Source organism: Condylura cristata, unplaced genomic scaffold, assembly GCF_000260355.1.
Source record: "Condylura cristata isolate star-nosed mole 26May11 unplaced genomic scaffold, ConCri1.0 scaffold00021, whole genome shotgun sequence".
NCBI lineage: Eukaryota > Metazoa > Chordata > Mammalia > Eulipotyphla > Talpidae > Condylura > Condylura cristata.
This window is the reverse complement of record NW_004567122.1, coordinates 38,096,272-38,119,645: the sequence shown is the minus strand read 5'-3', so window position 1 is coordinate 38,119,645 and position 23,374 is coordinate 38,096,272. Positions and strand designations below refer to the sequence as shown.

General features: G+C 56.2%; 2 protein-coding genes across 5 annotated transcripts in view; one reads left to right on the top strand and one right to left on the bottom strand.

Moving 5' to 3' along the window:
* Nucleotides 1-11,584, top strand: part of CAMK2A (calcium/calmodulin-dependent protein kinase II alpha) — a 61,500-nt gene extending 49,916 nt beyond the window's left edge. For 2 of the 4 annotated variants that reach the window (XM_004686881.2, XM_004686882.2), the window contains 4 exons: nucleotides 1,805-1,880; nucleotides 4,378-4,472; nucleotides 7,945-8,173; nucleotides 8,518-11,584. In XM_004686881.2, coding sequence (XP_004686938.1) covers nucleotides 1,805-1,880; nucleotides 4,378-4,472; nucleotides 7,945-8,173; nucleotides 8,518-8,521 — 404 coding nt within the window. In that variant the 3' untranslated portion in view covers nucleotides 8,522-11,584. Of the gene's footprint in view, nucleotides 1-1,804; nucleotides 1,881-4,377; nucleotides 4,473-7,944; nucleotides 8,174-8,493 lie in introns of all 4 variants that reach the window. The other 2 variants (XM_012727901.1, XM_012727902.1) reach the window with 1 other exon arrangement.
* A 7,447-nt stretch (nucleotides 11,585-19,031) lies between these two features.
* The window catches only part of SLC6A7 (solute carrier family 6 (neurotransmitter transporter), member 7), an 18,540-nt gene continuing 14,197 nt past the window's right edge, over nucleotides 19,032-23,374 (bottom strand). The window contains exon 9 of the mRNA XM_012727683.1: nucleotides 19,032-20,874. Coding sequence (XP_012583137.1) covers nucleotides 20,603-20,874 — 272 coding nt within the window. The 3' untranslated portion in view covers nucleotides 19,032-20,602. The remainder of the gene's footprint in view (nucleotides 20,875-23,374) is intronic.

Sequence of the window (23,374 nt, the reverse complement as noted above, 5' to 3'; positions counted from 1 at the left end):
GAGAGGATTCACCAGAGACAGAGCAGGGAGCAGAACAGGCAGATCAACGAAGTACACGGCTGAGGGGAGCAGCGGGCGGGTCAGGAGAGGTCTGCCATGCCACGTGGTCACCTCCGGGGCAGGCGGGGATCAAACTCATGAGGAAGTGGCTTAAGTTTCTTAGTGCTGTGCTTTAACCCGCTGCGCCACCAGGGAGGGCCCTTCCTTTTTTTTTTTATCCATCCCTTCATTCATCATGCTGTTTCTGCCCCCAGCCCAGACAGGTCCCCCAAGAGAAAAGGGTAACACTGAGTAACCAGAAAAACTCAGGTGTGAGAATTCTTAGTAGAATTGGGGAGAAAGAACTTGTCACTTGAGGTGGTGACTAACACTGGAGAGGCTAACGGCTACCTCTGTGGGGTGGGGACCCTGACTGGAGGGCCTAGTTGTGTGGGGTCACTAGGGTCTTGTCAGGTTGCGAGCCAGGATATGGACCTGATACATTCTGTGTCATTGGGTAAGTCACCACCTGTCACCGGGCTTCAGTTTTCCCAATAATTTGATCAGGAAGATGAGTCGCTGGGCTCCAAGCTTCTTCCAGCTTGAATGCTCTGAAGGTGTGATGGGTAGTGGTGAGGAAGGGGCAGGCCTGGGACCCTCTTCTGTGCCCCACACTGGGAAGTGGGCAGCATGTTCATTTGAATTTCCTGAGATGTCTCCAGTAGGCCAATGAGCTGCCAGGTGGAAGTTAAGCTGGAGCTGGCAGGCCTGTCCCCAAGAAACCCAGTAAGGTTTTTGTTAGGATTGTGCTGCTGGGATAGGACACCAGCTTCAAGGCTGTGAGCCTCCTCACATGAGCAGCGCAGGAAGGTCTTGTCCACTCAGCTCCCAGAGCCTCTGTGAGGAGCAGGCACAGCAGAGTGTGGGGCACATGGCAGCGCTCACCACGTGCACCTACTGTGTGTCAGGGGTTGGGCTAGTGCCTGGTGCCGTCATCTCACCCATGTTCAGAACACACCTGGGAGGAGGGTGTGTCATCTCTACCTGTGAGCCGAAGACCAAACCAGGGTTCACAGTGGCCCAGCTGTGAGGGGCAGGGGCTGGATGAAGTCGAGATGAAGTCTCTGGATCTGAAGTCGGGTTCTTTTCATGATATGTTCGGCTCTGGATGCCTAAGCGCTGGTGCCAGGCCCACTCCACAGATGGCAATGTTGGAACAGCTCACGTCTAACCCTCTACCCGAGACACCAGATGCTGTGGTGTTTCCCTGGCGGACGGAGGCCAGGCTCAGTAGTTGGCTTTCATTATGCCTAGAAATTCTGGATAGCTCAGTGCCTCATTCCCACATGCCCCTGAATACAGGAGAAATCTCCCCCAGGTCTAAGGGGTGAGTAAACCCTCACCTTCCTCAGTGGTCCCAGTTTTGGTCACCAGGGAGTCCCGGTTCATGGCCCTGGGTGACAATCACTGTGGTTGACCTTGTTTTGGTTCAGGTGGCAAAGCAAGTGAAGGAGAAGCATGTTGTGGAGTGGGAACCAGCGCTCCAAGCAGGCCTTGAGTAAAAATGTCCATCAGGGCTGCTCTTGGAGGCAAAGGCAGCCGATGAAGGCACTGGCTCTGGCCCTTGCAGTTGAGGAGATTTTCACCTTTCTGTGAAGCGGGGTTAATGACACTCACCTCTCGGGGGCCATGTGAGGGCTCATGAGACACTCCAGGGGAGGCGTCAAGCCCAGTGCAGGCTGGCACCGTCGGGCCTCAAGAAAGTCGCTATCTTCCTGGCCCTCACTTCTACCGTGACCTCTCTGTGTCCCCTCCTGCCTTGCAGTGCGGAAACAGGAAATTATAAAAGTGACAGAGCAGCTGATTGAAGCCATAAGCAATGGAGATTTTGAGTCTTACACGTGAGTCGGCTGGGCCCGTTCTGCATGTCCCGCCTGCGGGGCCGCTCAGGGGTGCTGAGTGACCAGCTTGGGGGTCGTTGGCTCTGCCCGCGCTTCCCTCCTGCATGTGCTGTGAACCAGCCCGCAGTCACGTTTCTGATTTGTGTTTGGACTTAATGCTTCAATGAAGCTTTCTGTTCACGATGCTTCTCTATACCTCAGTCCTCCACCTCTCCTGCCTCCTCCTCACATCTTTCTGGAAGAACTCCTTTGCTCCTCCAAGGAGAGAGGAGTGGGCTCCACACGGCCTTGGCCTACTTGGGAGAGAAGCTGGGGAAGGAGTGGAGGGAGGCAGGCCTTTCCTGTCCTCTATGTGGTCCTGGTCCTCACCACAGGACTCCTTATGCCTCTCAGAACCCACGGGGTGCAGCATGTATCCCTGGTGAGCAGAGGGCTCCTTATGCCCCAGGATGGAGACTTCAGGCCTCTGGGGAATAAGGCCGCCAGCACAAAATTAACATGAAAGGAAGCGGGTGTTAGGAGACCTCCCACCCTCTTGAACCAGCCCTGGGAGGGGCAGCTTTGGGCAAAGGCTGGCCTGGAGCGCCCCCTGGTGTTTTCCCACGGTCTTCCGGGCCTGACCCTCAACGGCCCTGGGCGCACAAGGATTCAGGGATGAGGACCTGCTGGATTCAACCAGGGCTGACCAGGCCTGGGCCTGGGGACACCACCTCCATCTTTTGGTGGACAGAGCTTGCCAACTAAGGCAACTGACCCTTGCCTGTTGGGTAATCAAGGTGGGAATAACCTGACTGGGGTGTGTTCCTTGGGTAGCCTATTCCTAGATTTTGGCACCCAAAAGCTGAAGTTCGTCTCCCAAAGGCAGACAAGTACATTCAAAATTATGGGCCGGTTTTAGCAATGGATGCCAAAGCCCCAGAAGTTTACTGACTATCTCTGGAGGCGATAATTGACTGATGATCTCCAAGGACCTGGGAAGGGGCGGCTGTGGGCCTGACGCTGCATGGGTGCGTGTGCATGTACTGGCCCAGGCGTGTCCACATGTGCGACTGTGCACAGTTGTGTGTGCCCATGTGCACTGAGTGTTGTACCAAAGCACAGGGGCCTACTGTTAAACAGCCCCAGAAAGAATTAAGTCAGCTCAGGGAAAGGCCAAGGATGGCTCTGGAGGAACACAGCCAGGGGGAGAGGGAAAAAGAGGTAGTCTCTGCAGACCCTAAGGGGCCCAGTGCCATTCTGGAGGCCCTGGGGACTCCCTCCCACCTGTGATGTCACTTCCTCTAGCATTTGCAGCCCACTTTAAAGTTTCACCCTTTGCTATGAACTCTGGGGCCCGTGGTGCTGAGTCCAGCCGTGTGAGGCCTGGGCTAGCCCTTCATCTACTGAGCTTCATTCCCCCAGGTGCAGCGGAGTTGGTCTCCAAGCCCTTTCACTTTAGGGGGCAGAGATCCCCAGATGTCTCTAGAAAAGGGTCTCCCCAATGGGGGTGCTCAGTCTCCCAGGTGCTCAGAGTGAGCCGCTGCCCCTGCCTTCGAGGATTCTGGAGCCGGCAGAGACCTGAACATCCCCTATGATCTGAGCACAGCCCTCAGCCCCTCGCTGACCCACCTGGAGGAACTGAGGTCCCGAGTGGAGACGTGAGTTGTCTGCAGTCACATGAACAGGAGTGTGCCGCACGGGCCATGGAGTCCAGCTTAGACATACCAGCTTGACATCCACCCCATGTCTCCAGTTCTTACTTGGGTCAGGGACTCTTCCTGTCCCTGGCTTCATGGTCATGATCACAGGGATCCAGGTTGTACCACAGAAGCTCTCAGAGAACTGGGCATGGAACCAACAGTGTTCTTCCCTCCCAACCTGGCTGTGAGGCTCTTTCAGGAGGCAGACCTGGAAGGGGGTCCTGAAGCAAAAATACAGAACTGAGGCCTCCTTGGCATGCACTACAGTCCTTCCCTCTGGGAATTACTTCAGAGAATGCCGATCTCAAAGAGGGGGAAACTGAGGCTCACAGTGGGGGTCACTGCTCACAATAGAGCACCCTGCTTTAATGAGGCCCTTCTCCTCTTGGTGACTTGGTGGTGGGCAGAAGTCTCTTCGATGTGAAGGAAAAGGAAAGGCCACCTCTGAACCCACCGTCCTGGGTGCACTGTAGAGAGCAGGCACGGGATGATCCCGGCTCACCACACTCAGTGCCCATTCACAGGATCTTGCTTACAGGGGTTAGGCCACCCGATGAGGGCAGGGTTCTCGTAGCCAGTAAGAAGCAGAGCCAGGCACCAAACCCCCACCTCTGGGTTCTGAATGGCACCAACCAGTCAGCAACCTTCCCCCCCCCCCCCCCCCCCCCCATTTAGCAGCTTGCCAGCCCTTTCCCACCCACTGAACTCACACCTGGGCACAGTCACTGCCACTGGCAGGCTCAACCCCCTGGACCCGGCCCCTGCAATGAGAGAGTGGCCTCCCTCAGCCCCTCTCTCCTCTGACTTTGTCCCCTCAGGAAGATGTGTGACCCTGGAATGACAGCCTTCGAGCCCGAGGCCCTGGGGAACTTGGTGGAGGGCCTGGACTTCCATCGATTCTATTTTGAAAACCGTGAGCAATCCCTTCTCTCTGGGTGCCTGTTGTCTGCTCTCGTTCTGTGACCTGCCAGATGGCACAGCAGGGTGACAGGCAGGGCCCCGGGGGCGGCTCAGGAGCCAGCGAAGAGGAAGAACAAGTGGACAGGGGTTGGTATCATCTTGATCCTTCTCCTAACCCTGGTCCGCGTGTGGCTGGGGATGGGGCCGGGGTGGGGGTGGTCTGGAAATGGGGTAAGCCTGACAAGGGCCTGGGGTTCCCCCTGCTTACTACTCTGGGTGGGGTCTGGGAAGCCTGAGTTCCTGTTTGAAGGATAAGGGGACTTGCCCGCTGGCTCAAACACCCAAGCTAGTCTCATGTTGGCCCTGGAGGCCCTGCTGGTCACTAGTTGGCACGTGTGTGGCCATGCAGTGTCCTCTGTGGGTGGGTATAATGGAGAGGGGGCGTCCGGGTCACACTGCTGTGCCCTGCCCGTGTGTCTAGGTCTCTGTCTCTGTTTGTCCTTCTGGGCCTCTCTGCAGGAATCACCGTGGCTTTGTCACCAGGAGCTGTTGGGGCTGGGGCTGGGGCTGGGCCTGACTGGGTGCTTTCTGCCTGTGTCTGTGACTCACCTGGGTCGAGGTTCAGGCAGACATGAGCCAAAGCACGTGGAGACTAGAGGTGTGTGTGCATTTCGGTGGAGACCCCGAGAGGAGGCACAACCAGGGTCCCCCAAAGGGAAGAGCGTATGCCGCTGAGGGACTGTTGGTTCATTGGTTCCTCCATGAGAGAAATGCTCTCATGGTGTTAGCTGAGGGGCAAGACTTAATGACTTGCCTCCTTATCAAAGAGACAGCCAGTCTCGTGGCCAGGAGCACGGAACTAGGGCTACAGAACTTTATTCCATTTTCCCTGGACTTACTACGAAACTTGTATTCTGTGATACTGGTTGTTCATTAATGATTATAACCAGAAAGTTTATTTTAAGATAATTATGTAAATTATAAAGTGCATCAATTTAAGGAAATATTTTCATGAAGTAAGTTCAGGTGGCATTTGAGGGAGGTCAAAGATGGTACCTATGTTACTAAGTGTGATTGAGTCGAACTCTCATGGTTCAGAAGGGGAAACTGAGACCCAGAGGGGGAAAGTGATTTGTCCAAAGGACCCAGACAGTCAGGACCCAGTCCTGATTCATGCCAGTGTTCCTTCATGCCCCGCGAGCCCCTGGTCCGCATGCAGCAGCTCCAGCAGGACACGCTTCTTGTCTTGCACCCCACCAGACTGAGTCTTACGAGCATAGAAGCTCAAGAGCACCCCCCAAAAGCTGTGAAGAAGGATGTTGCACGCACCCTTGATAACGCACACTCTAGCTCTCCAGGGTTATTAACATAGATTGGATTCTCTTGTGGAGAGAAGTGGGGGACTTTCCCAATCCCCAGAGTCACCTTGATGATGGCCAAGGTCAACTGCACACTGTCCTGTCCCCTGGGGATGCTGGTTCCCCAGAGTGAACTCCCCAAGCCTCACAGAGCAGAGCAGAGGCCAGGCTAAGAGCTGGCTGAAGGGGCACAGGGATGGCCAGAGGCCTCAACAGGGAGAGACGGCAGCTGACCTGGGCTCGTGTCAGCCCCTCGTGACCCTAGATCCCCTGGGCTGGAACATCTGGTCATATCAAAGGACCCACAAGAGCAAGACCCAAGTAACTGCTATTCTGGGCCAAGTCCCGTCCTCCTACCCCTCGTCCCTGAGGAAGACCTGCCTTTGTCCACCCTCGTTCTCAACTTAATCCCGAGGATGGCGGTTAGACTCCTGCCATCTATTCAAGAGATCCCACATGAAAGTGGTTGTTTCTCACAAATTTTCCTCAGGACCCCAATCTGTTCTTCCCCATGCACACACACACACACACCAGCAAGGCCCAGTGCTCTCAACAATGCTAGGTACTGTTTGTCCTTCTGGGATTGTTGTAGATTGCCCTCCCAGAGTCCTGTCTGGAGACTGACCCCTGCTAGGTTCCACTGCATTTATTTTAGGAATAGGCCCAGGTTGGGACAAGTCAGACTGCTTCTCTGGACCTCAGTTTCCAGATCTGTTAAATGGGTACATTAAACTAAAAGATCTTCCAGAAGTTTCCTGGCACTCTGTAGGACCTCTGAGGTCAGTCCCAAGCCTAGGATGCAAACAGCTGACATGCTCCCTGTTTATGAGCTTCAAGTTGTAAAAGCCCGTTTGTCTACATAGAAGACACTCGGAAATTGTGTGTCCTTTATACAAAGCCTGAGTGTAGTGCAATTATAATATTGGGGCTGTACTATTATTTGCTTGCTCTCTTGAACAAAAAGAAAAAGTATTTTACAGTTTTTCAAGGAGTCAGTGACTCACAAACCTGGCTGGGCATCAGAATCAGGGGGTGGGGGGAAAAAGTGTTTTGGGGTTTCCCCCTAATATTACAGGATCTCGAAGAGACATCTCTAAGGGTGGGGCTCTCCGTGGGATTTGAACCTATTTGGGCTACCCTACGGGAAGATAGGAGCTCCCCTTGACACCCAAGGTCTGGGTGATCCCTGACCAGCCCCTCCCTGGGTCATTGTCTCTCTGTGCTTTTGTTTTCTATCTTGCTGAAAAAAAGGGAGAGTTCCCAGAACCAAGTAATAATAATTAATAAGAAGAAGAGTGACACGTTTCACACAGCGGGCGCTGGTTTCAGGTACTTTTGTCAGCTTTGTCATGACTACAAGAGCTATGTGATTCCCTCTAGCTGTGGAAAGCACTATGGCTTCTCCCCAAGGCCACCAACACCATCATATGCTGTCAAGATTCTAAGGTCCTATGGTTTTAATATTCCCTGATCTTGTAAGCCTGTGGTGAAAGGGCTAATGAGAGGCCAATGGACCATATCTGGACTCTAGATATGTTTTGTGTGGCATGCGTAAAGTTTCACATTTCAACTAGCTACCAATCATTTGATTTCCTGGAAAAATAAGAAAGTGCAGCCACAGGAGTCTGACTCACAGCAACCACCGGAAGCTTTGTTACAGTGTGCTCTCAGTAGATGGGTCATGGTGGACTTTTAACCACAGTCCCCGCCACTCCCTATTGCATCCCTGTTCCAGAGACAAAGGGCCAGTTGTCACTTAGCACTTTATCCCAGCTTAGCTCTCGTGTTCAGGGAGTGATCTGGTCTATACGTAATTAATTCTCCAAATGGCTTCTATCTGTACCTCTGTGTGCCTGAGATAATGTGATTCTAAAATCCCACTCCCTTGCCTTCGAAGTATTCGGTGAGTCTGAAGTCCATCGTACGTAAACTGGGATATGACCTAGTCACCTAGCCCTTCTGCCCTAACTCCTAGGTAGCCAAGTCCTGTCACAGAGACCCCACCCCCGGCCATGAGACAGGCAGCAGTGTCTCCACTGAGAATCGCTGGGAGTTGGGGAAGGGAAGGAATTGCAGCCCAAAGTCCCTCTGTTCCATCTCCTCTGCCCCTCCCGTCCCCACCTCCAGTGTGGTCTCGAAACAGCAAGCCTGTGCACACCACCATCCTGAACCCCCACATCCACCTGATGGGCGACGAGTCTGCCTGCATCGCCTACATCCGCATCACGCAGTATCTGGACGCAGGCGGCATCCCCCGCACAGCCCAATCGGAGGAGACCCGTGTCTGGCACCGCCGGGATGGCAAATGGCAGATTGTCCACTTTCACAGATCGGGGGCGCCCTCTGTCCTGCCCCAGTAAGAACTCTTCCTTTTTCCCTCCTATATTTTAGGGTCACCTAAAGGAATGGGTGGTGTGGGACTTCAGGGGGGATGTGTTGGGGAGCCTGGCTGCTCAAATGCCTTGGGGCACAGGCAGCAGACCAGGCCTGTGGGTGCAGGGAAGAACGACTCAGACTCCCATCCAAGTACTGACCAGGCCCGACCCTGCTTAGCTTCCGAGATCAGACGCGATCGAATGCGTTCAGGATGGTGTGGCTGTAACCGACCTGGGCAGGCTCAACAGAGGTAGCTGACGCCACTGAAGGAGGTGAAGGGCGGGAAAGACCCCCTCGAAGTCCTACTTCTATTGTGTCTTGCAGTTGAAGGACCAGGCCGTGGGCGCTGGACCACAGAGATCCACTTTTTGTCTGAAGAATGTGGCTGCTGGTTCTCCCCTTTGGATTGTGCTGGAATCCCCCCACCCATCACCTCATCACCACCACTATCATCTCCATACCGGCATCAAGAAAAGCTGCCTGTTGGCAAAAGCCATCGTGACTTCACAGCAAAGGGCCAGCTCTCCCTGCCCCTCACTCCTCTCTCAATCTCTGGGTGGGAGTCCCTCAGGTCTGAGCGTCCCAGGCGCTGGCCCCTGGGGTGCCCACCCAAGTGTCGTTCTGGTTCTGCCTTGGCTGGAGGCTAGCATGCCCCGCTATGTGGTCCCCCGGGCCAGGGAGGAGGAGCAGGATTGTGGGCAGGGATATGGCATCTGTCACCCCTTCCCCTAGCTGCTCCTCTTCCCAGGTCCCCCAGGCAGGCAGTTAAAGCCCCAAACCCCGAGGCTTTCCCCTCCAGGGGAAGGTGTGGGGGCAACGGGCCCAGCAGTCTCCTGCCTCAAATTACCTCCCTAATTCTTCTCCATCAGGTCCTGCCCTCCCTCGGGTCTCCCCTTGACCCTTCTCCCTCAGTGTGGGGGGGGCGCGATCCTCTCAGGGTGCCCCCACTTCTCTCCTTCCTCCTGCTGATGTTCACCTCCACACTAACTGCTCATTCCACCGGCCGTCGGGCCTGGAGATTTCCAGCTTCATCACGTCTGAGGGAGAGAATTGGATTGTTTTGGGGGCAAAAGAAAGCAACATTTAGGTATCACTTCTACTTGGACCGCATGCCTTTTTATAGCCAAACTTCTGTGTATTTCGTAAATGGACTTTGCGTTAATGGATATTTCTGTAATAACTAGACCTCTCGAATTATTGTGAGCAGGGTGGGGTTGGGTTGGAAGGGGAGGTGGGGAGAGGGATGAGGGGTAGTTCTTTTTCCGTTCTAGGTCCTTTTTTTAATGTCATCTTTGAGATGGACTTTGTCACCTGTGGCGGCTCTCTGGGGCCGGGGCAAACTCAGCTCCCAGGAAAGGGCCGCACTGACCTCTTGGTCCTGAGCTTCCATTTGGAACTGTAGAAGCATCAGGTGTCAGGGCTGAGAGCAAACTGGGGCAAAGAGAGTGGAGGGGAGTGGTCGGGAGGCGACGTCTGGACTTCGCTCGCCTCCCAAATGGGGGTCCTTCCCACCATGCTTCCCAGGATTTCACCCCATCACCTCTGTGTGCCGCCCTCATGCCCCATGGCCCCCACCTGTCTTTGGGGTTCACGAGCATGTGTCTTCATCACTGCTCCCCTGGGTGTCTGCTGGTCCAGGCAGAGCCCCGGGGAGTTCTCTTCACGCTCATCCTGCAGCCGGGTCACATCTCTTTCTCCTCTCCTGCCTGGGACTGCCTCTGATGTGAAATGTCTGGGCACGTCCGCTGGGATCTACTATCTGCACTGTTTTCTTTGCATGACTTTATATGCAGTAAGTATGTTGAAAAAAAAAAGAAAAGAAGAAAAAACACTCAACAAAACCAATCTACATGTTTTGGACAAAAAATAGAGGTTGTATTCTCAGTGTCCGACTCAGAATTATGTTGCTGCCTCTCTGTGCTTTTGGCCTCTGTGTGGCCGTGTTTTGCCAGCATGAGATACTGTCCCCTCTGGAGGATTTTAGGGGAGCAAGAGCCACATCCCCAGGGATTTGGAGCAGGCTCTAGAGCCCCCGACCGCTAGGGGGTCCTGGGTGTTGGTTGGAGCAGGACTGGCAGGCCTATCTGAGCTTCCGAGTCCTCCGTGGCACCTGCCAGCAGGGCCTCTCAGTTGCTCCTGCCCGGGGCTCGGAACAGGCAGGGCGGGGGCTGCCGGCCGGGAAAGAGGCACCCAGTCTCCTTGTGTCCAGACTGGTCATCACTGGCCTTCAGCCTTGGCAGAGCCTCTGCAAACAAGCTCACAGGCAGGTACTTGGCCTGCAGGCCCCCCCAAAAGGCCTGGGTATGTCCCAGCAACAAAACTACCTGCCTCCCCATGAGACGCCAGCTCCCTACAGCCATCCTCTGGCCAAAGGTGAAGGTCTGGCCCTCACCAGGGATGAGGTAATTACCGAGGCTAAGTCTGGTCCCTTCTCCAGCCTCAGTTTCTCCCCTGAGGACTGCCTCCTGCCGCATGTTCCTGTCCAGCCTATGCTGCCAGATGGCTGGGACATCCAACCGGATGCTGTGGGGGAAGCCCAATGCACCTGTGAGGGCCAACAGGTTGGTCCCCGGCTGGACTCCTGTCCTCCTCCCCACCTGCCCGTCATTGCCCTCTTTGGTGCCTGTCAACCACTTAGCAGCAGTGACCGTGGGGAAAGGGCCAGGGCTTGGGGGTCCACAGAGGCCCATTCTCAGCTCTGACCAGACTAGCTGTGTGACCCCAGGCAAGTCCCTTACCCCTCTCTGGCCCTCAGTTTCCCCCAGAGGAAACTGAGCTGAGGACCCCAATGTCCAGCCTTTCACTTGCTGGCATGATTCCCGCCCACTGGGTCCTTCTGCAAGTGCCAGAGCAGTGGCAGCTGGTACCACCCCAGGCTGAGCTGGCCTCCTCGTGACGGCCGCGCCTGTGGGTGGGCAGTAAGCCGGTGTGGGCCACAGGGCTCCGGTGCCATCCCCAGGCAGCAGGCAGGGGAGACGGAGGAGAGGCGGTCCAAAGCCTACCCCCATGCCAGACTGCCCTCCTCCAAAACATCCTGTAGATGCAAAAACAATCCAGGCCTAAGATAAAGGCGAGGCTCGTTTACAGGAAAGTATCTTCCCGGTCTGCCCAGGTCTGTGCCCGCCCCAGGCTGATCTCCTGTCTCCGTCGGGGGGGGGGGGGGGGGGAGGGGAAGAGACCCTCTGGGGGGGGTGTTTGCCTGACTCCCCGTGCTGGTGTCTTTGTTACTATTTGTTTGGGGTTTTGTTTCAGTTTTTTCTTTTCTTTTCTTTTTTTAACATGTGGCTGTGAACTTGAATGACCACTGCTCAAACTTTCTGCTATGGGGGGAGGGAGGGAAGGGACATCTGTTTTATTCTTGGTGTTTTCAGTGCAATAAATAGCTACAAACTTCTGTGCACTGGCTGTCTCCTTGTTTTGGTTAAGTAGAAGTGTTGGGAGTTTTTGTTTCCCTTCTAAAACCCCTCCTTACAAAATCGGAGCTCCAAGCATCTGAATGGGTTGGTGCTGTGTTCAGGGCTAAGCCAATCTCTGTAGGATTATGTCTCACCCTCAGAGCCAGGGAGGAAGCTGGCTTCCTTTCTGTCCATGGAGTGCCCTTAACAGGACCACAGAGGTGGTGCTCACAGTGAGTGTCCTCAGAGGCTTGGGGCAAGTCTTGTTTCCAGGCCTCAGTTTCCCCTTGCGTAAGAAGGAGGATGCTCCAGAAGTCCCTCCCACCCCCTTCTCTTCTCTGAGCCCAACCTCACCTAACCACCAGCCTCAGAGCCCAGGAGGATGGCTTTAAAATAGGGGAAAAGGAAGGGTCTCTACCCACAAAACAGCTTGGACCAAGTGCCTGGGGTAGGACCTTTGGGGCCGGAGAGAGGGACAGCAGGAGAAGGGCCATTGAGCAGACAGAAGCCACTACGGTTTAGACCAGCTGGGTTCCCTGAGCAGCTCTGACACAGCCCAGTGGTGAAGTAGAAACTCTGGCCTTACTGGGGCCCTGACTGTCCCAGTTTGCTGACTTTCAGTGCTAAACTGGACAGTCCCAGCCAAACCCAAAGTGGCGGCCCAGGAGACTGGGATGAATGCAGTCCAGGAGATGTGCATCCTGTGGTTCACAGGCCCCCCAGGCCATGGTCTGGCCTTCAGACTCCAGAACAACAGCACAAGCCACTCCCGGCAATGACTGTCCTTGCTGCCAGGGGGTGGAGGAACAAGCCCTTAGGGCCTGTGCCCTTTCACATTGAGGACTTTCACAGTGAGAACAGAGGTCAGGGCTGCAAAGAGCAAGGGGCAGTTCGCAGAGGGACTTGGGTGCTGCCACTTCATTCTAACCTTGGAGCCTGCCAAAGCACCAGCCGGAGGTCCTTTCCCTGCCCTACCTGGGAGCCTGAGGGCTTGGGTGCCATTTCACAGGAAGACCAGCAGGTGGCAGCACGAGCTTAGGTTACAGGAGGTCAGGGTCTGGTGTGCCTGGGGCTTCCAGGAGACAGCCAGGGGCCTTCTTCAGTCGTCAGAAAGTGCCAGCTACACTCAACACATTATTATCACCTTCACCCTGGAGTGTGGTTCTTTGTAGCTTACAAAGTGCCTTCACACCTCTTGTCCCCAGGTCAACAACTCATTCTGAAGATGTGGACAATGAGACCCAGAGGCAGGGGCTCTGTGCCTACCGCAGGACTCTCCCCCTCCTGACCAGAGCACGGAGCTTCCTGTCCGGGCCTTCCAGATGCTGGCCTGAGTTCCCCTATCCCTGGATGGTCTGAAAAGAGCGACTGGCTTTCTGAGGGAAGCTTCTTTTTGGCCCTCTTTGCCTTCCAGCTGCCGACAGTGGTCTCCACCACTTCACTGTCCATTTACTCCAGAACCTGCCACAGGGAGCAGGTCCCCTCAAGCTTTGGCTCAGCGCATGGCTACACCTCCTCACTTCAGAAAGTCTCCCAGACTCCCTCTACTGGCATTCACCCCTTCTACGTGCCTGGTGTGAAGTCACCCAGCAGAGTGTCTATGAAGCTGTGTTCCTTGGAGGCTGGTAGCACCCTGTGGGGTGTATATTTTACCACTCTACATGGAACAGACCCTACATGTGTGTGCTGCTAGAATGAGGGGGGCTGCAGGGCTAAAGCAGCTCCTTCACTGCACTGGTGACACCCCCTTAACCCAGGGACCAGGCACAGCGACCTATTCATGTATGTTCTCACAGTCCTCATTCACCCCAGCATGGGGCACCACTGTCTTTTTCATCCAAAGAACAAGGAGACTGGTGCGAGATCAAGGGGCCACCCCAGGTGGCCCAGGCAGGAGGAGGAGGGTGGGGTTCAGATTTCCCAGATGGCTGCTGGGGTGCCTGCAGCCAGGCTGTGCTCCCAGGAGGCCCAGAGATGAGTGAGACCTGTCTTCTGTCCCCAAGAAACTCCGATGGCAACTTAGAGAGTGGCAGACCTATGGACACCCCAACTCAGGGCAGGCTGGCCTGGAGGTGCAGTGTGGAGGGCCAAAGAGAGGCGGAGAACATGAGGGAAGTCTTGAGGTTTCTAGGGGGCCTTGGTGAGGCAGCCTGGCAGCCTGAGATGAGGCGGGGAAATGCTGGGGAGCAGGGGCTGGGAGGTGGTCAGGTAGGACTGGGAGACGAAGCTGGGGAGACAGCAAGGAACGGCAGAGGGCCGGTGTGCTCTGAATCAGCTAACTATGGGTGCGCTTTTCTGGGGGCAGGGTGCCCCAAACACGGAAGTGGCCTCCCCCAGGGGCCCTAATTAGAGTTTTAGGAAACATCCCGGCAAACTCATGTTTGCCAAGGGCAGGACAGGGCCAGTTTTGTCCTCTGTGAACTCACCCTTCTCCCAGTCCCAGTCTTGGAGGAGCCCCGTCTTCCCTCACCACCTGGCCTGCCAGGGTCTCTGAGGTCACTTCCCCTCAGCAGCCTGGGCCCAGGCCCTGCCAGGAGTGGAAGGACTAGCATCATTCTTCTCCCAAGAAAGAGGGGACTAGCATCATTATCCCTCAGGACAACCTTGGGTGAGCCACTTCTCCTCTCCAAGCCTCAGTTTCCTCATTATTAGAATAACACTATGGTCCCCAAGTATGGGAACAGGCTGAGCGCAGCAGAGTCCTCAGGGAGTTTGCTGAAAGTCCAGATGTTTCAGGCCCCACCCTCAGAGAACAGGATACATTAGGGCTGGGCAGGGCTCCAAGCAGCTGTAGTTTTAGGAAGTACCAGCACCCCTTCCCTAGTTCCCACAGTCACACGGGGAGCTGGAAGGTGCCATTATCTGCCAGCCCCACCTGGCTCCCGCTGCTGCTCCATCAGCTCCCCTGACTCAGCTCAATCAATATTGACCTTCAGCCCCTCCCAGGTCCCCAGTACCCCCCACCCCTACCTTGAAGTTCTCTGGGGCCCTGACCCCAGGTCAGCAGAATCAAGGTCAAAGCAAGCTCGGGGGGGCCCCAAAGGGTTTTCCTGCGGCCCCACCCTCACCCTGCATTCTGGTTTGGCAGGGCACCCGGGCTTTCTGGAGAAGCCATCAAAGTTGTGGGTCATTCATTCTGTCTTGCAAGAGGAGAGAAACTTCCTCCCACCAAGCGCAGCCAACCCCTGAATCTGGTTCCAGAGATGCCCAGATGGCTCCCTCTGCAGCAATCCATGGCAGGGCCCTGTCACTGGCTGAACTGAGTGAGTAGGGCAGAACTCTGTCCCCTGAGGTACCTCTATGGGGAAGTGGTCCTGTCCAGCCCACACGATTTACAGACAGACACCCAGATTTACAGACTGAGACCCAGCCTCACAGAACCCTGGCATGGAACGGGGCCTCTTAGCCTGTCCCCGGCTCCCAGCAGCCCTGTCCCCGGCTCCCAGCAGCCCTCTGCCCACCACTCTTCTTCTCTCCGGACTGGCTGGAGGCAGAATCTGGGTGTCCACTCTCAGCCTGTACAAGGGATAGCAGCCAGTGAGAACCACCCCTCCTAGGGCGGGGGGCCCGTCTCATTTAATCCCCTGAAGGAGGAAACTGATTCTCCCCATTTCACAACTGAGGGTCTTCGGGTTCAGAGACGTGCAGGAGAGTTGGCTGGACTGCATGGTCCCCAGCAGTGGGGCTGAGACTGGGGTCTGACCAGCAGATGGCCAAGCCCCGGTTCCCTCCCACCACCATTCCCAAAGGGATACAGCTTGCAGACGCTGTGGGCTTTAGCAGGAAGAAGTTTTCTTCCACACACACACACCCCCCCCCCCCCGCCACCGCCAGTGACCTTGGATGGGGGTGCTGGGAGGAAGACTATGGGGTGGGGACCTGTTCCATCTGTGGTGGTGGAGAAGGTCGAAGCAGCAGGAGGTCAGCTGGATGGAGCAGGCCATGCCAGCCAAGGATCTGCTGGGGATAGTTGCCCTTCCAGGGCAGGACGCCCTGGGCTGGGAACAGCCTAAGAGAACAAGCCCAGGGGAACAGCCCAGACTCCATGGAGACAAGCTTGCCATGAGCCACCAGAAAAAAATGAGTCTGGAGAAAAGTCTACCGCAGACAGAGGCCCAGCAACCAAAGGTCACATGGCCTTCAGGGAGGCTGGGGCCAGGTTAACTCTTCGCTGACTGGCCCCAGAGCCAGCTGCACTAGTTCAATGCCCTGAGGTGCACGGCTGTGAGCTGGCACTGGGGACCCTGAGGCTGCAGCGAGAGAGGGGAGAGGCGGGAAGGGCCCTGGGTCTGGGTGGCTGAGCAGCCCTAGGCCTCCTGCCACACACACGCTCACCGCTCACCACGGCACCCTGCCGCCTTCCTGGGCTCACCCCATAGGAGCCCTAACTGCTCGGAAATGAACCCTGTTGTCTCAGGAGTCCAGAATTGCCCGTGCTGTCAGGGTTCGGGGGTGCAAGGCCTAGCCAGCCCCTAGTCCACACATCATAGGGGACACAGAAGACATGGAGAGGAGACCAGAAAGATGGACAGGACTCCAGTGGGCGGAGGACGAATGCTCTGGACGGGGGAGACTGCACTGACCCCGTTTATAAGATAAACTTGTCTGGGCTGGAGGAGGGGGTCAAGGCGGCAGGGCCTGCTGAAGACAACACCAAGGCGGTCAGTATGATGGCTGGTGTTGCTGACCCTCCCCTGACCTGGGGAAAGGCTGACCCCCATGGTGTGGTGAGAAGCCCCATCCTCGTCTGCTCTCCCTGACCCCAGGCTGGAAGTGCTGCGCACCCCACCTCAGCTGTTCTCTGCCAAGTTCCAGAATAGGCACCATCATGACACGCACCCCCCCCCCCTCCCACCCCCCCAACCCCGCCAACCCTCCAGGCACCTCTGTCACCTCCTAGGATGTTCACTAACCTCCAGGTTCAGGAGTCTAAGGGTATGGCCATGCCAGGAAGCGGAAGCAAAGCCTGAGGGTGGGGATGGGCTGCAGGGGCTCCTCTCAGCTCCAGCGAGGCTAATCTCCTAAACCCAGGTTGCTAATCTCCTAAATGAGCAAAGCAATGGACAGGAGGAAGGCCTTAACTGACCCTTGCTATTTTACATCTTTTGAGTCAGCTGCTCGCATTCAAAAATGGAAACTTTCCCATAAAAATCCAGACTTGCAACTTCTCTTAAAAAGTGGGGGCATCCACCTCACCCCAGTGAGAATGACACATCTTCAAACAACTAGCAACAACAAATGTTGGAGAGGATGTGGAGAAAAAGGAACTCTCCTGCACTGCGGGGGGGAATGCAAACTAGTACAACCACTATGGAAAACTGTTTGGAGGTTCGTCAAACTGCTAAACACGGAGCTTCCCTACGACCCAGCAATCCCACTCCTAGGTATCTACCCAAAAGACAGAAAAACACTGATTGAAAAAGATACCTGTACCCCCATGTTTATTGCTGCTTTATTTACAATTGGAAAAACATGGAAGCAGCCCAAATGCCCAAAAGTAGATGACTGGATAAAAAAGATGTGGTACATATATACAATGGAATATTACTCAGCAACCAAAAAAGAGAAACACATGTCTTTTGCAGCAACTTGGATGGAGCTGGAAAAGATCATGCTTAGTGAGATAAGCCAGAAAGAGAAAGAAAAATACCGGATGGTTTCACTCATAGCAGGAGTATAATGGACCAGGCGAGAAAATAACAAAAATAATGAACAACCATATACCAGAGACATTTTGTGGGGGTGGAGTGGGGAATGGGATCAAAAACGGGGAGGGGGGAGAGAAATGCACAGGATTATGGTGATGGCACACAGGTGACTTGGTGATGGGAAACCCGCGGGGATTACAATTGAGATGGAAAAAAAAATGTACAAAATGATGTAAAAATAAACTTTTGTAATAAAAAAAAAGTGGGGGTATCAGTCAACCTGGCTCACGCTTCAGAGGGGTCAACTCCCCTTTAAGCGAGGGAGTTCTTGGAGCCTCCTTTTAGCCAAGAGGTTAAAGCGCAGCACTATGAAGGTATGTATGGCCACTGCAGTGAGTTCGATCCCTGGTCAGGGAGTTGACCTGCAGGGTGCAGCAGTCCTCTCCTGACCCACCCTCTGCTCCCCTCAGCAGTGGATTTTGGTCAATCCGCCTGTTCTGTTCCCCTCTGTCTCTGGTGAATCCTCTCAGCCCCACCCCAACCCCACACTTCTGGCCTACACCTCAGCTCTTGTATGCATAAGTAAATAAATCTTTTTTAAAAAACAGAGGTGTGGGGGGAGGAGTTCTCTTCAATGGCTCAGCACAGTCCCTAAAACTCCCTCTTATCTCTTCAACTGTCTTCAGGATCAGAGGCCACTTACTCTTGGGCTCCACTCAAAGCTTTGTTCTCTCTGGTAGGCACTGGGTTTGCCCTCCCAGGGCAGCCCAGAAGGCAGGTTGGGCTTCTCCAGACAGGGCTGATGTTTTGAGGTGCCTACTATGTAGTTCTGGTTCCTCCAGCTAGGGCTCCCTGGTGCCCAATCAGCAACATGGCAGTGGGGTCCTGGCTGGCATTTGTTCTGAGGAGGTAGCAGGATCGCTTGGGGATGGTACCGGCAGCAGAGGGAGAACTGTGGCGTGGCAGGAAAGGCTGTCTGGGAGCAGGGGAAATGGGCGAAGTAGGACAGACTGGAAGGCTGGGTCAGGCGGCCTGTCTGTCTGGGAACTACAGACCCAATGGCAGGGAGTGAGCAGGGGGCGGGGAGGCTGACAAGGAGCCAATCCTAGGATCCTTCAATCCTGGCTCCCAGGAGGCCGGCAGCAGCCCAGCTGAGGCTGGGTGAGGAGTGCACACTAGCCAGGCAGGCGGAGCACAGAGAGCACCTCTCTCCAGAGTAGAGGCTCATGGGGACTCTCCTGACCAGCACAGGGCTTGCAGGGGTCTGTTACTGACGCTGGCGCATGCCGCCCCCACCACCTCCCCACCAGTGTGGGCAAGTACCCTGAATTGCCAAGATCACCCTTGCATCCACCACAAATTAGCAAGCCCATCTCTCTTCTCCAACCTCAAAGCCAAACAGAGGACAAGAGAGGGCCTGGCCCTTGTGAGGGGGAATTTATTAATATCTGAAATATGCAGAGGTCCTGCCTCCCGTCTTGAATCAAAGCCTTTGTAAATACCCCAGACTGGAATCTGAAAGGCCCTGCCCTCTTTGATAAGGCGAGATCCTGCCAGGAGAGGGTGGGGGAACCAGAAATCTCTCCAGCCTGAGAACTGCCGGCCCTCATCTTCCAGCTCCAGCTTCATGCAGGGCCGCTGGGGAAGGAAAGGGCATCCTGGTGTGTCACCTGGCTCCTCCTGCCTCCGCCGGGTGACCCGGAGCAAGTGTTTTCTGGTGGTGGACCTCAGTTCTTCCGGATGAATAAGAGGGGACGAAGGGGCCTTGCCGGCCTTCCTTGTCTCTTATCTCGTCATCCTTCCCCACCTCCTCTTCCCCCACTGCCATGGAGAAATGGCAGAGACCAGAAAGGAGGCTCGGGTCCCAGTGTGCCCAGTGGGACCAGCATGCCCTGTGCTGCCCGCCTCAGGGCGCTCGGCGGCAGGAGACAGGCCAAGGAGGGTGATCTCACCGGTGTTTATTAACAATAAGCCAACAGGACACAGATGGGCTGGGGAGACACCAGGAGCCGGAGACCTGGCCACGCACGTGCAGATGGCGCAGCTGTTCGCTCGCCTGCTCCCAGGGAAGCAGGGATCCAGGACCAGCCCGCCGGTGGCCTGCCCGGGGCGGAAGGTGCCAGGGCTCTGCCACAGGCCGGGGCTGTCAGCGGCCCCTGTGCTCTGCGTCTGTCCTCATGCCCACCTCCAAGGGCCCACGTCCAGGAGCAGTGGCAGCCTCAGGACCAGACGGCCACACGGTGGACCATCTCCCAGCAATCAGTGTCCTGGTCACCCACCGCCAATTTCCCAGCAGTGGCTGGAGCCAGAGGGCACAGTGAGGGCCACCAGGATGAAGGAGAAGGGAAGAGAGGGGAGCCCTGTTCCTGACTGTGTCCCCCAGTTCCAGCCTCTGCAGATGGCATGGGTCTGGCTCCCTCTCATGCCTGAATTGTACGCTGGGCTCCCTGCACTCGGGAGCATGGGGGTCCAGTGAGGGAAGCTGTGAACCTTTCTCAGAAGGGAGAGTGGGGGTCCTCCTTTCTTCCCCCCTCCCAAACCTAGCTCTGGCCACCAGCCCCTCTTGCCTGCCTTCTGCAGGTCTCCCGCCTCCACCCTGTGCCTGGCCCTGACCCAAATATATTTTACCTACAGCCTAACCAGATCATGCAAACCCCTGCCCACCCCACTGTCCCTGGACCCCTGTCCCGACCAGGCTTCATCCCCATGGGACCCTGCTGTCACTGTCACACCCACGTCTCCCGCCTCTCCCTGCCTCCATGCCTCGGTAGATGCTCAGGGGAAGCAGGGACCAGCAGCCTAACCTCCACCTGTGGGCTGGGTCCACTCCTCACCAAGGCCATCTCCCCTCTTCCTCTCTCTGAACTTTCTGGGCCCTCAGTCCCCCTTCCTTCAGGAAGCCTGGAGGTCACCCTGGCATGTGGCCCACAGGACTCCTCCCACTCGACTTGCTGAAGCCCAATGCCAGGGGCCTCTGGAGCCCAGTGTCCCTGCCATCTCTGGCTTTTTGAAGTATCAGGCAGGCTCCCCAGAGAAGGGGGGCTCTGAGCCCCTTCTAAACAAAAATGCAGGGTGATACCCGTGGCCACATGAGAAAGGAAGCTAGCTGGTCAGGAGGCCTGGCCATGTGACCTTGGCCAAGTCCCTCCTCCCTGGCCTCAGTTCGTCCATCTGCAAAGTGGGGGCTGAGCTGAACCATCCTCAGCTTTGAATGGGAGTGTGTGTGTGTGTGCGCGTGCGTGCGTGCGGGTGTGTGTGTGTGTGTGTGTGTAGACAGACAAGTTTCAGGAGAGGCAGAGGCCACGAGGAGGGATTTGCACTGGGGGACCAGCATCAGCATGGCAACCTCCCACAGCCTCGGACCCCTCAGAACCCAGGGGCACAGCTGCCCCCTGTGGCCAGGGCCTCCTGCCCACCTGCCTCCTGCCTCACATCATAGATTCTTCCTCCTCGGCCATCTCTCGGTCCACCTCGATGGCAGTGTTCTCGAAGCTGGTGATGCCCCCATATTTGCGCATGTGCACCATCAGCGGCTTGGGTGACTGGCTCCCGGCCAGGGTGGCCACATACATGCCTGTCCGGTTCTCCTCCAGTGATGGGCCCCAGTCCATGGCCGGCCGACTGGCCTGCTGGAGTCGCTGTGGTGGAGCAAGGACAGCAGTGAAAAGAGCCAGGTCTCAGGGAGTGTTCTCCAGGGTCAGGCACCCAGCAGACACCCCAACACACCACCTGATTAGTCTTGGAACAGCTCGGGGAGAGTGAATATAGTACTCGCACTTTCCCAGGGAGTTACGCCATACCCAGGGGAAAACCCTGCAAGGCCCCTTACAAGTTGGGTGACCTCTGAGCACAGAACATAGCTCTACTTCCTTCTCTGTCAGACGGGAATCATGACCCTCTCAAAGGGTTGCTTGAAGTCTGGTGTGCAAGGCCCGGGCCTGGCCAGCCTCCATATTCAAACACGGAGACCCTTGTGGAAATGTACAGGAACATGCCGTCCACCTGTCACTGGCAGGGTCCTCTCACTGAGGGGGTCCCCACCACTTCCCCACAGCCTCTGTGTCCCAGCCCTGCTTCTCTCAGTGACGACAGCTCTGCCACTCTCCCTCCAGCCCCTCTGATCTTCTGCTGTCGATTCCCTAACAGGCAACCTCCCTGCCTCAGGCCTTTGCACGGATGCCCTCCTGCCTGGATGCTACTCAGGTACCCTCGTCAACTTGGTCAGGTCTCTGTCACCTTCCCGGAGAGGTCTCCCCCTCGCCACCCTGGCCGGAACACTTACCCTCCAACTCTGTCTATTCCTCTGTTTCAAGTATCATAGTAACCACCACCTTGACTGTTTCTGTGTTCATTCTTGGCCTCGTTAAAACACAAGCTCCCAAGAGCAAAGACTTAGGTTTGCATCCAGCTGAATGCCACTGCCCAGGCCGAGGTTTCTAGCCTGAGCGTTGCTGACAGCTTGATCTGGAGGATTCCTCATGTGGGGCTCACCCCTGGGCATGAGGGGAGGTTTGCCCACAGCTGTACTCCCAGCACCTGTATCCTGTCATGACCATCAGAACTGTCTCCAGACACTGCGGAATGTCCCCTGGGCGATATCACTGGGGAGAACCCCCAGCTGGGAACCCAGAGCTCACGTGTCTCAGGCTGTGCCAGCGCAGGTTTATCTAGTGTGTCTCCCTACGGGACAGTTTCTGAGAGCAGTGTTCAGAGAGGCTCACTGAGCGGGGCAGCAAAACACTAGCACAAGCGGCAGCTCAGGGGTCCAAACCTGGGCAGCCCGAGCCCATCGGAACCTGTTCAACCTCTGACTTTCTGGCTCTCCCAGGGCTGACAACATTGAGAAGCTGCTTTCTTCTCCCCCTGGGGTGGGGGGCCCTGACCTCATGTTAATGCCAGAACCCCAGGCTCAGAGAGGCACCTTAGCTGGCTTGGGTCATGTCAGATGGCGGACCTGGGGTTCCGGGGCGGGGTCAGTGGTGGACCTGGTCTGTGAGGGAGCGCCCCTGAGCTGGAGACCCCAGTAACACACCCCTCTCCCCGCTGTGGGTGCGGTGTAGGGCAGGAGGAAGGCGAGCAAGCTGGGGAGCCCGGAGCTTCTGGGAAGCTGGACCCCTACCCGAGCAGCGCCCCTCCTTGTGGCCTCGGCACACTCTGCTCCCCAACACAGACAGACAGGGCTCTGGAGGGGCAAAGGAGGGCGGGCCTGGCCCGCTGCGCTTAGAGGGCTGAGCTCCGGGACTCTGGGGGTCTGGGTTGTGTGGCCACAACCCAGTGCTGCCAGGGAAAGATTCTAGCTATCTCCAGGTAGAAGCGGGATGAAGGGCAGCCGAGCCAGGGGGACAGGGGCCCGCAGGTGCAAGGTCTGGTTTGTAGCCAGCTTCGGGGATGGGAAGATCCCCCAGTGGTGTCCATTTCAAGTGGGCCACAAGCTTGCTGAACATTTAACAATAAGCACGTGTGAAACAGCCTCGCTGTCTCTGCACACTTCCTATGGGCATGGGGGGTGGAACTGAGCCCCAGGCTCTCCTAAGCCTAGCAGGCTCATTCAGCAACATGTCAGCAGGGGAGGACCCACCCCAGCTCAGCCACACAGCATCACTGCTTGTCCACACCCCCACCCTGCAGTCAGACTCCCCTCTTCTGAGGCAGGTGATCCCCACACCTCACAGCGTGTACTCTCTGTGCTCCTGGCAGGGTTCACACCTTTACCCCATTCCTAGGTCCCCTGTGGGCTACAGCAAGGCTTCTGGGCTCAGAAGAAGGGTGACAGCCCACCCTAGGGAAGGTGGGGACCCGTGTTCAAGCCCCATCACTTACCTGACTCACCGTGAGCCTTGAGCAAGACACTGGTCCTCTCAAGTTTCCCCAACATATGTGGGCACCGGCCCCCATCAGTGGTCTTTGGGCTGTGCCACCTGCCCTCTGAGGGCCATAGGGGTTTAGGGGTACAAGGCAGAACTCTAGCTCCAGACCTTTTCAGGCGGGTCTGAGTTGGTTCATAGCTCAAACTTCCAGTTAAATAAACTGCAGATCGGGCCCTCCCTGGTGGAGCAGCAGGTTAAAGCACAGCACTGAGAATCTAAAGCCGCTTCCGCATGAGTTCGATTCCCGCCCGCCCCGGAGGTGACCACATGG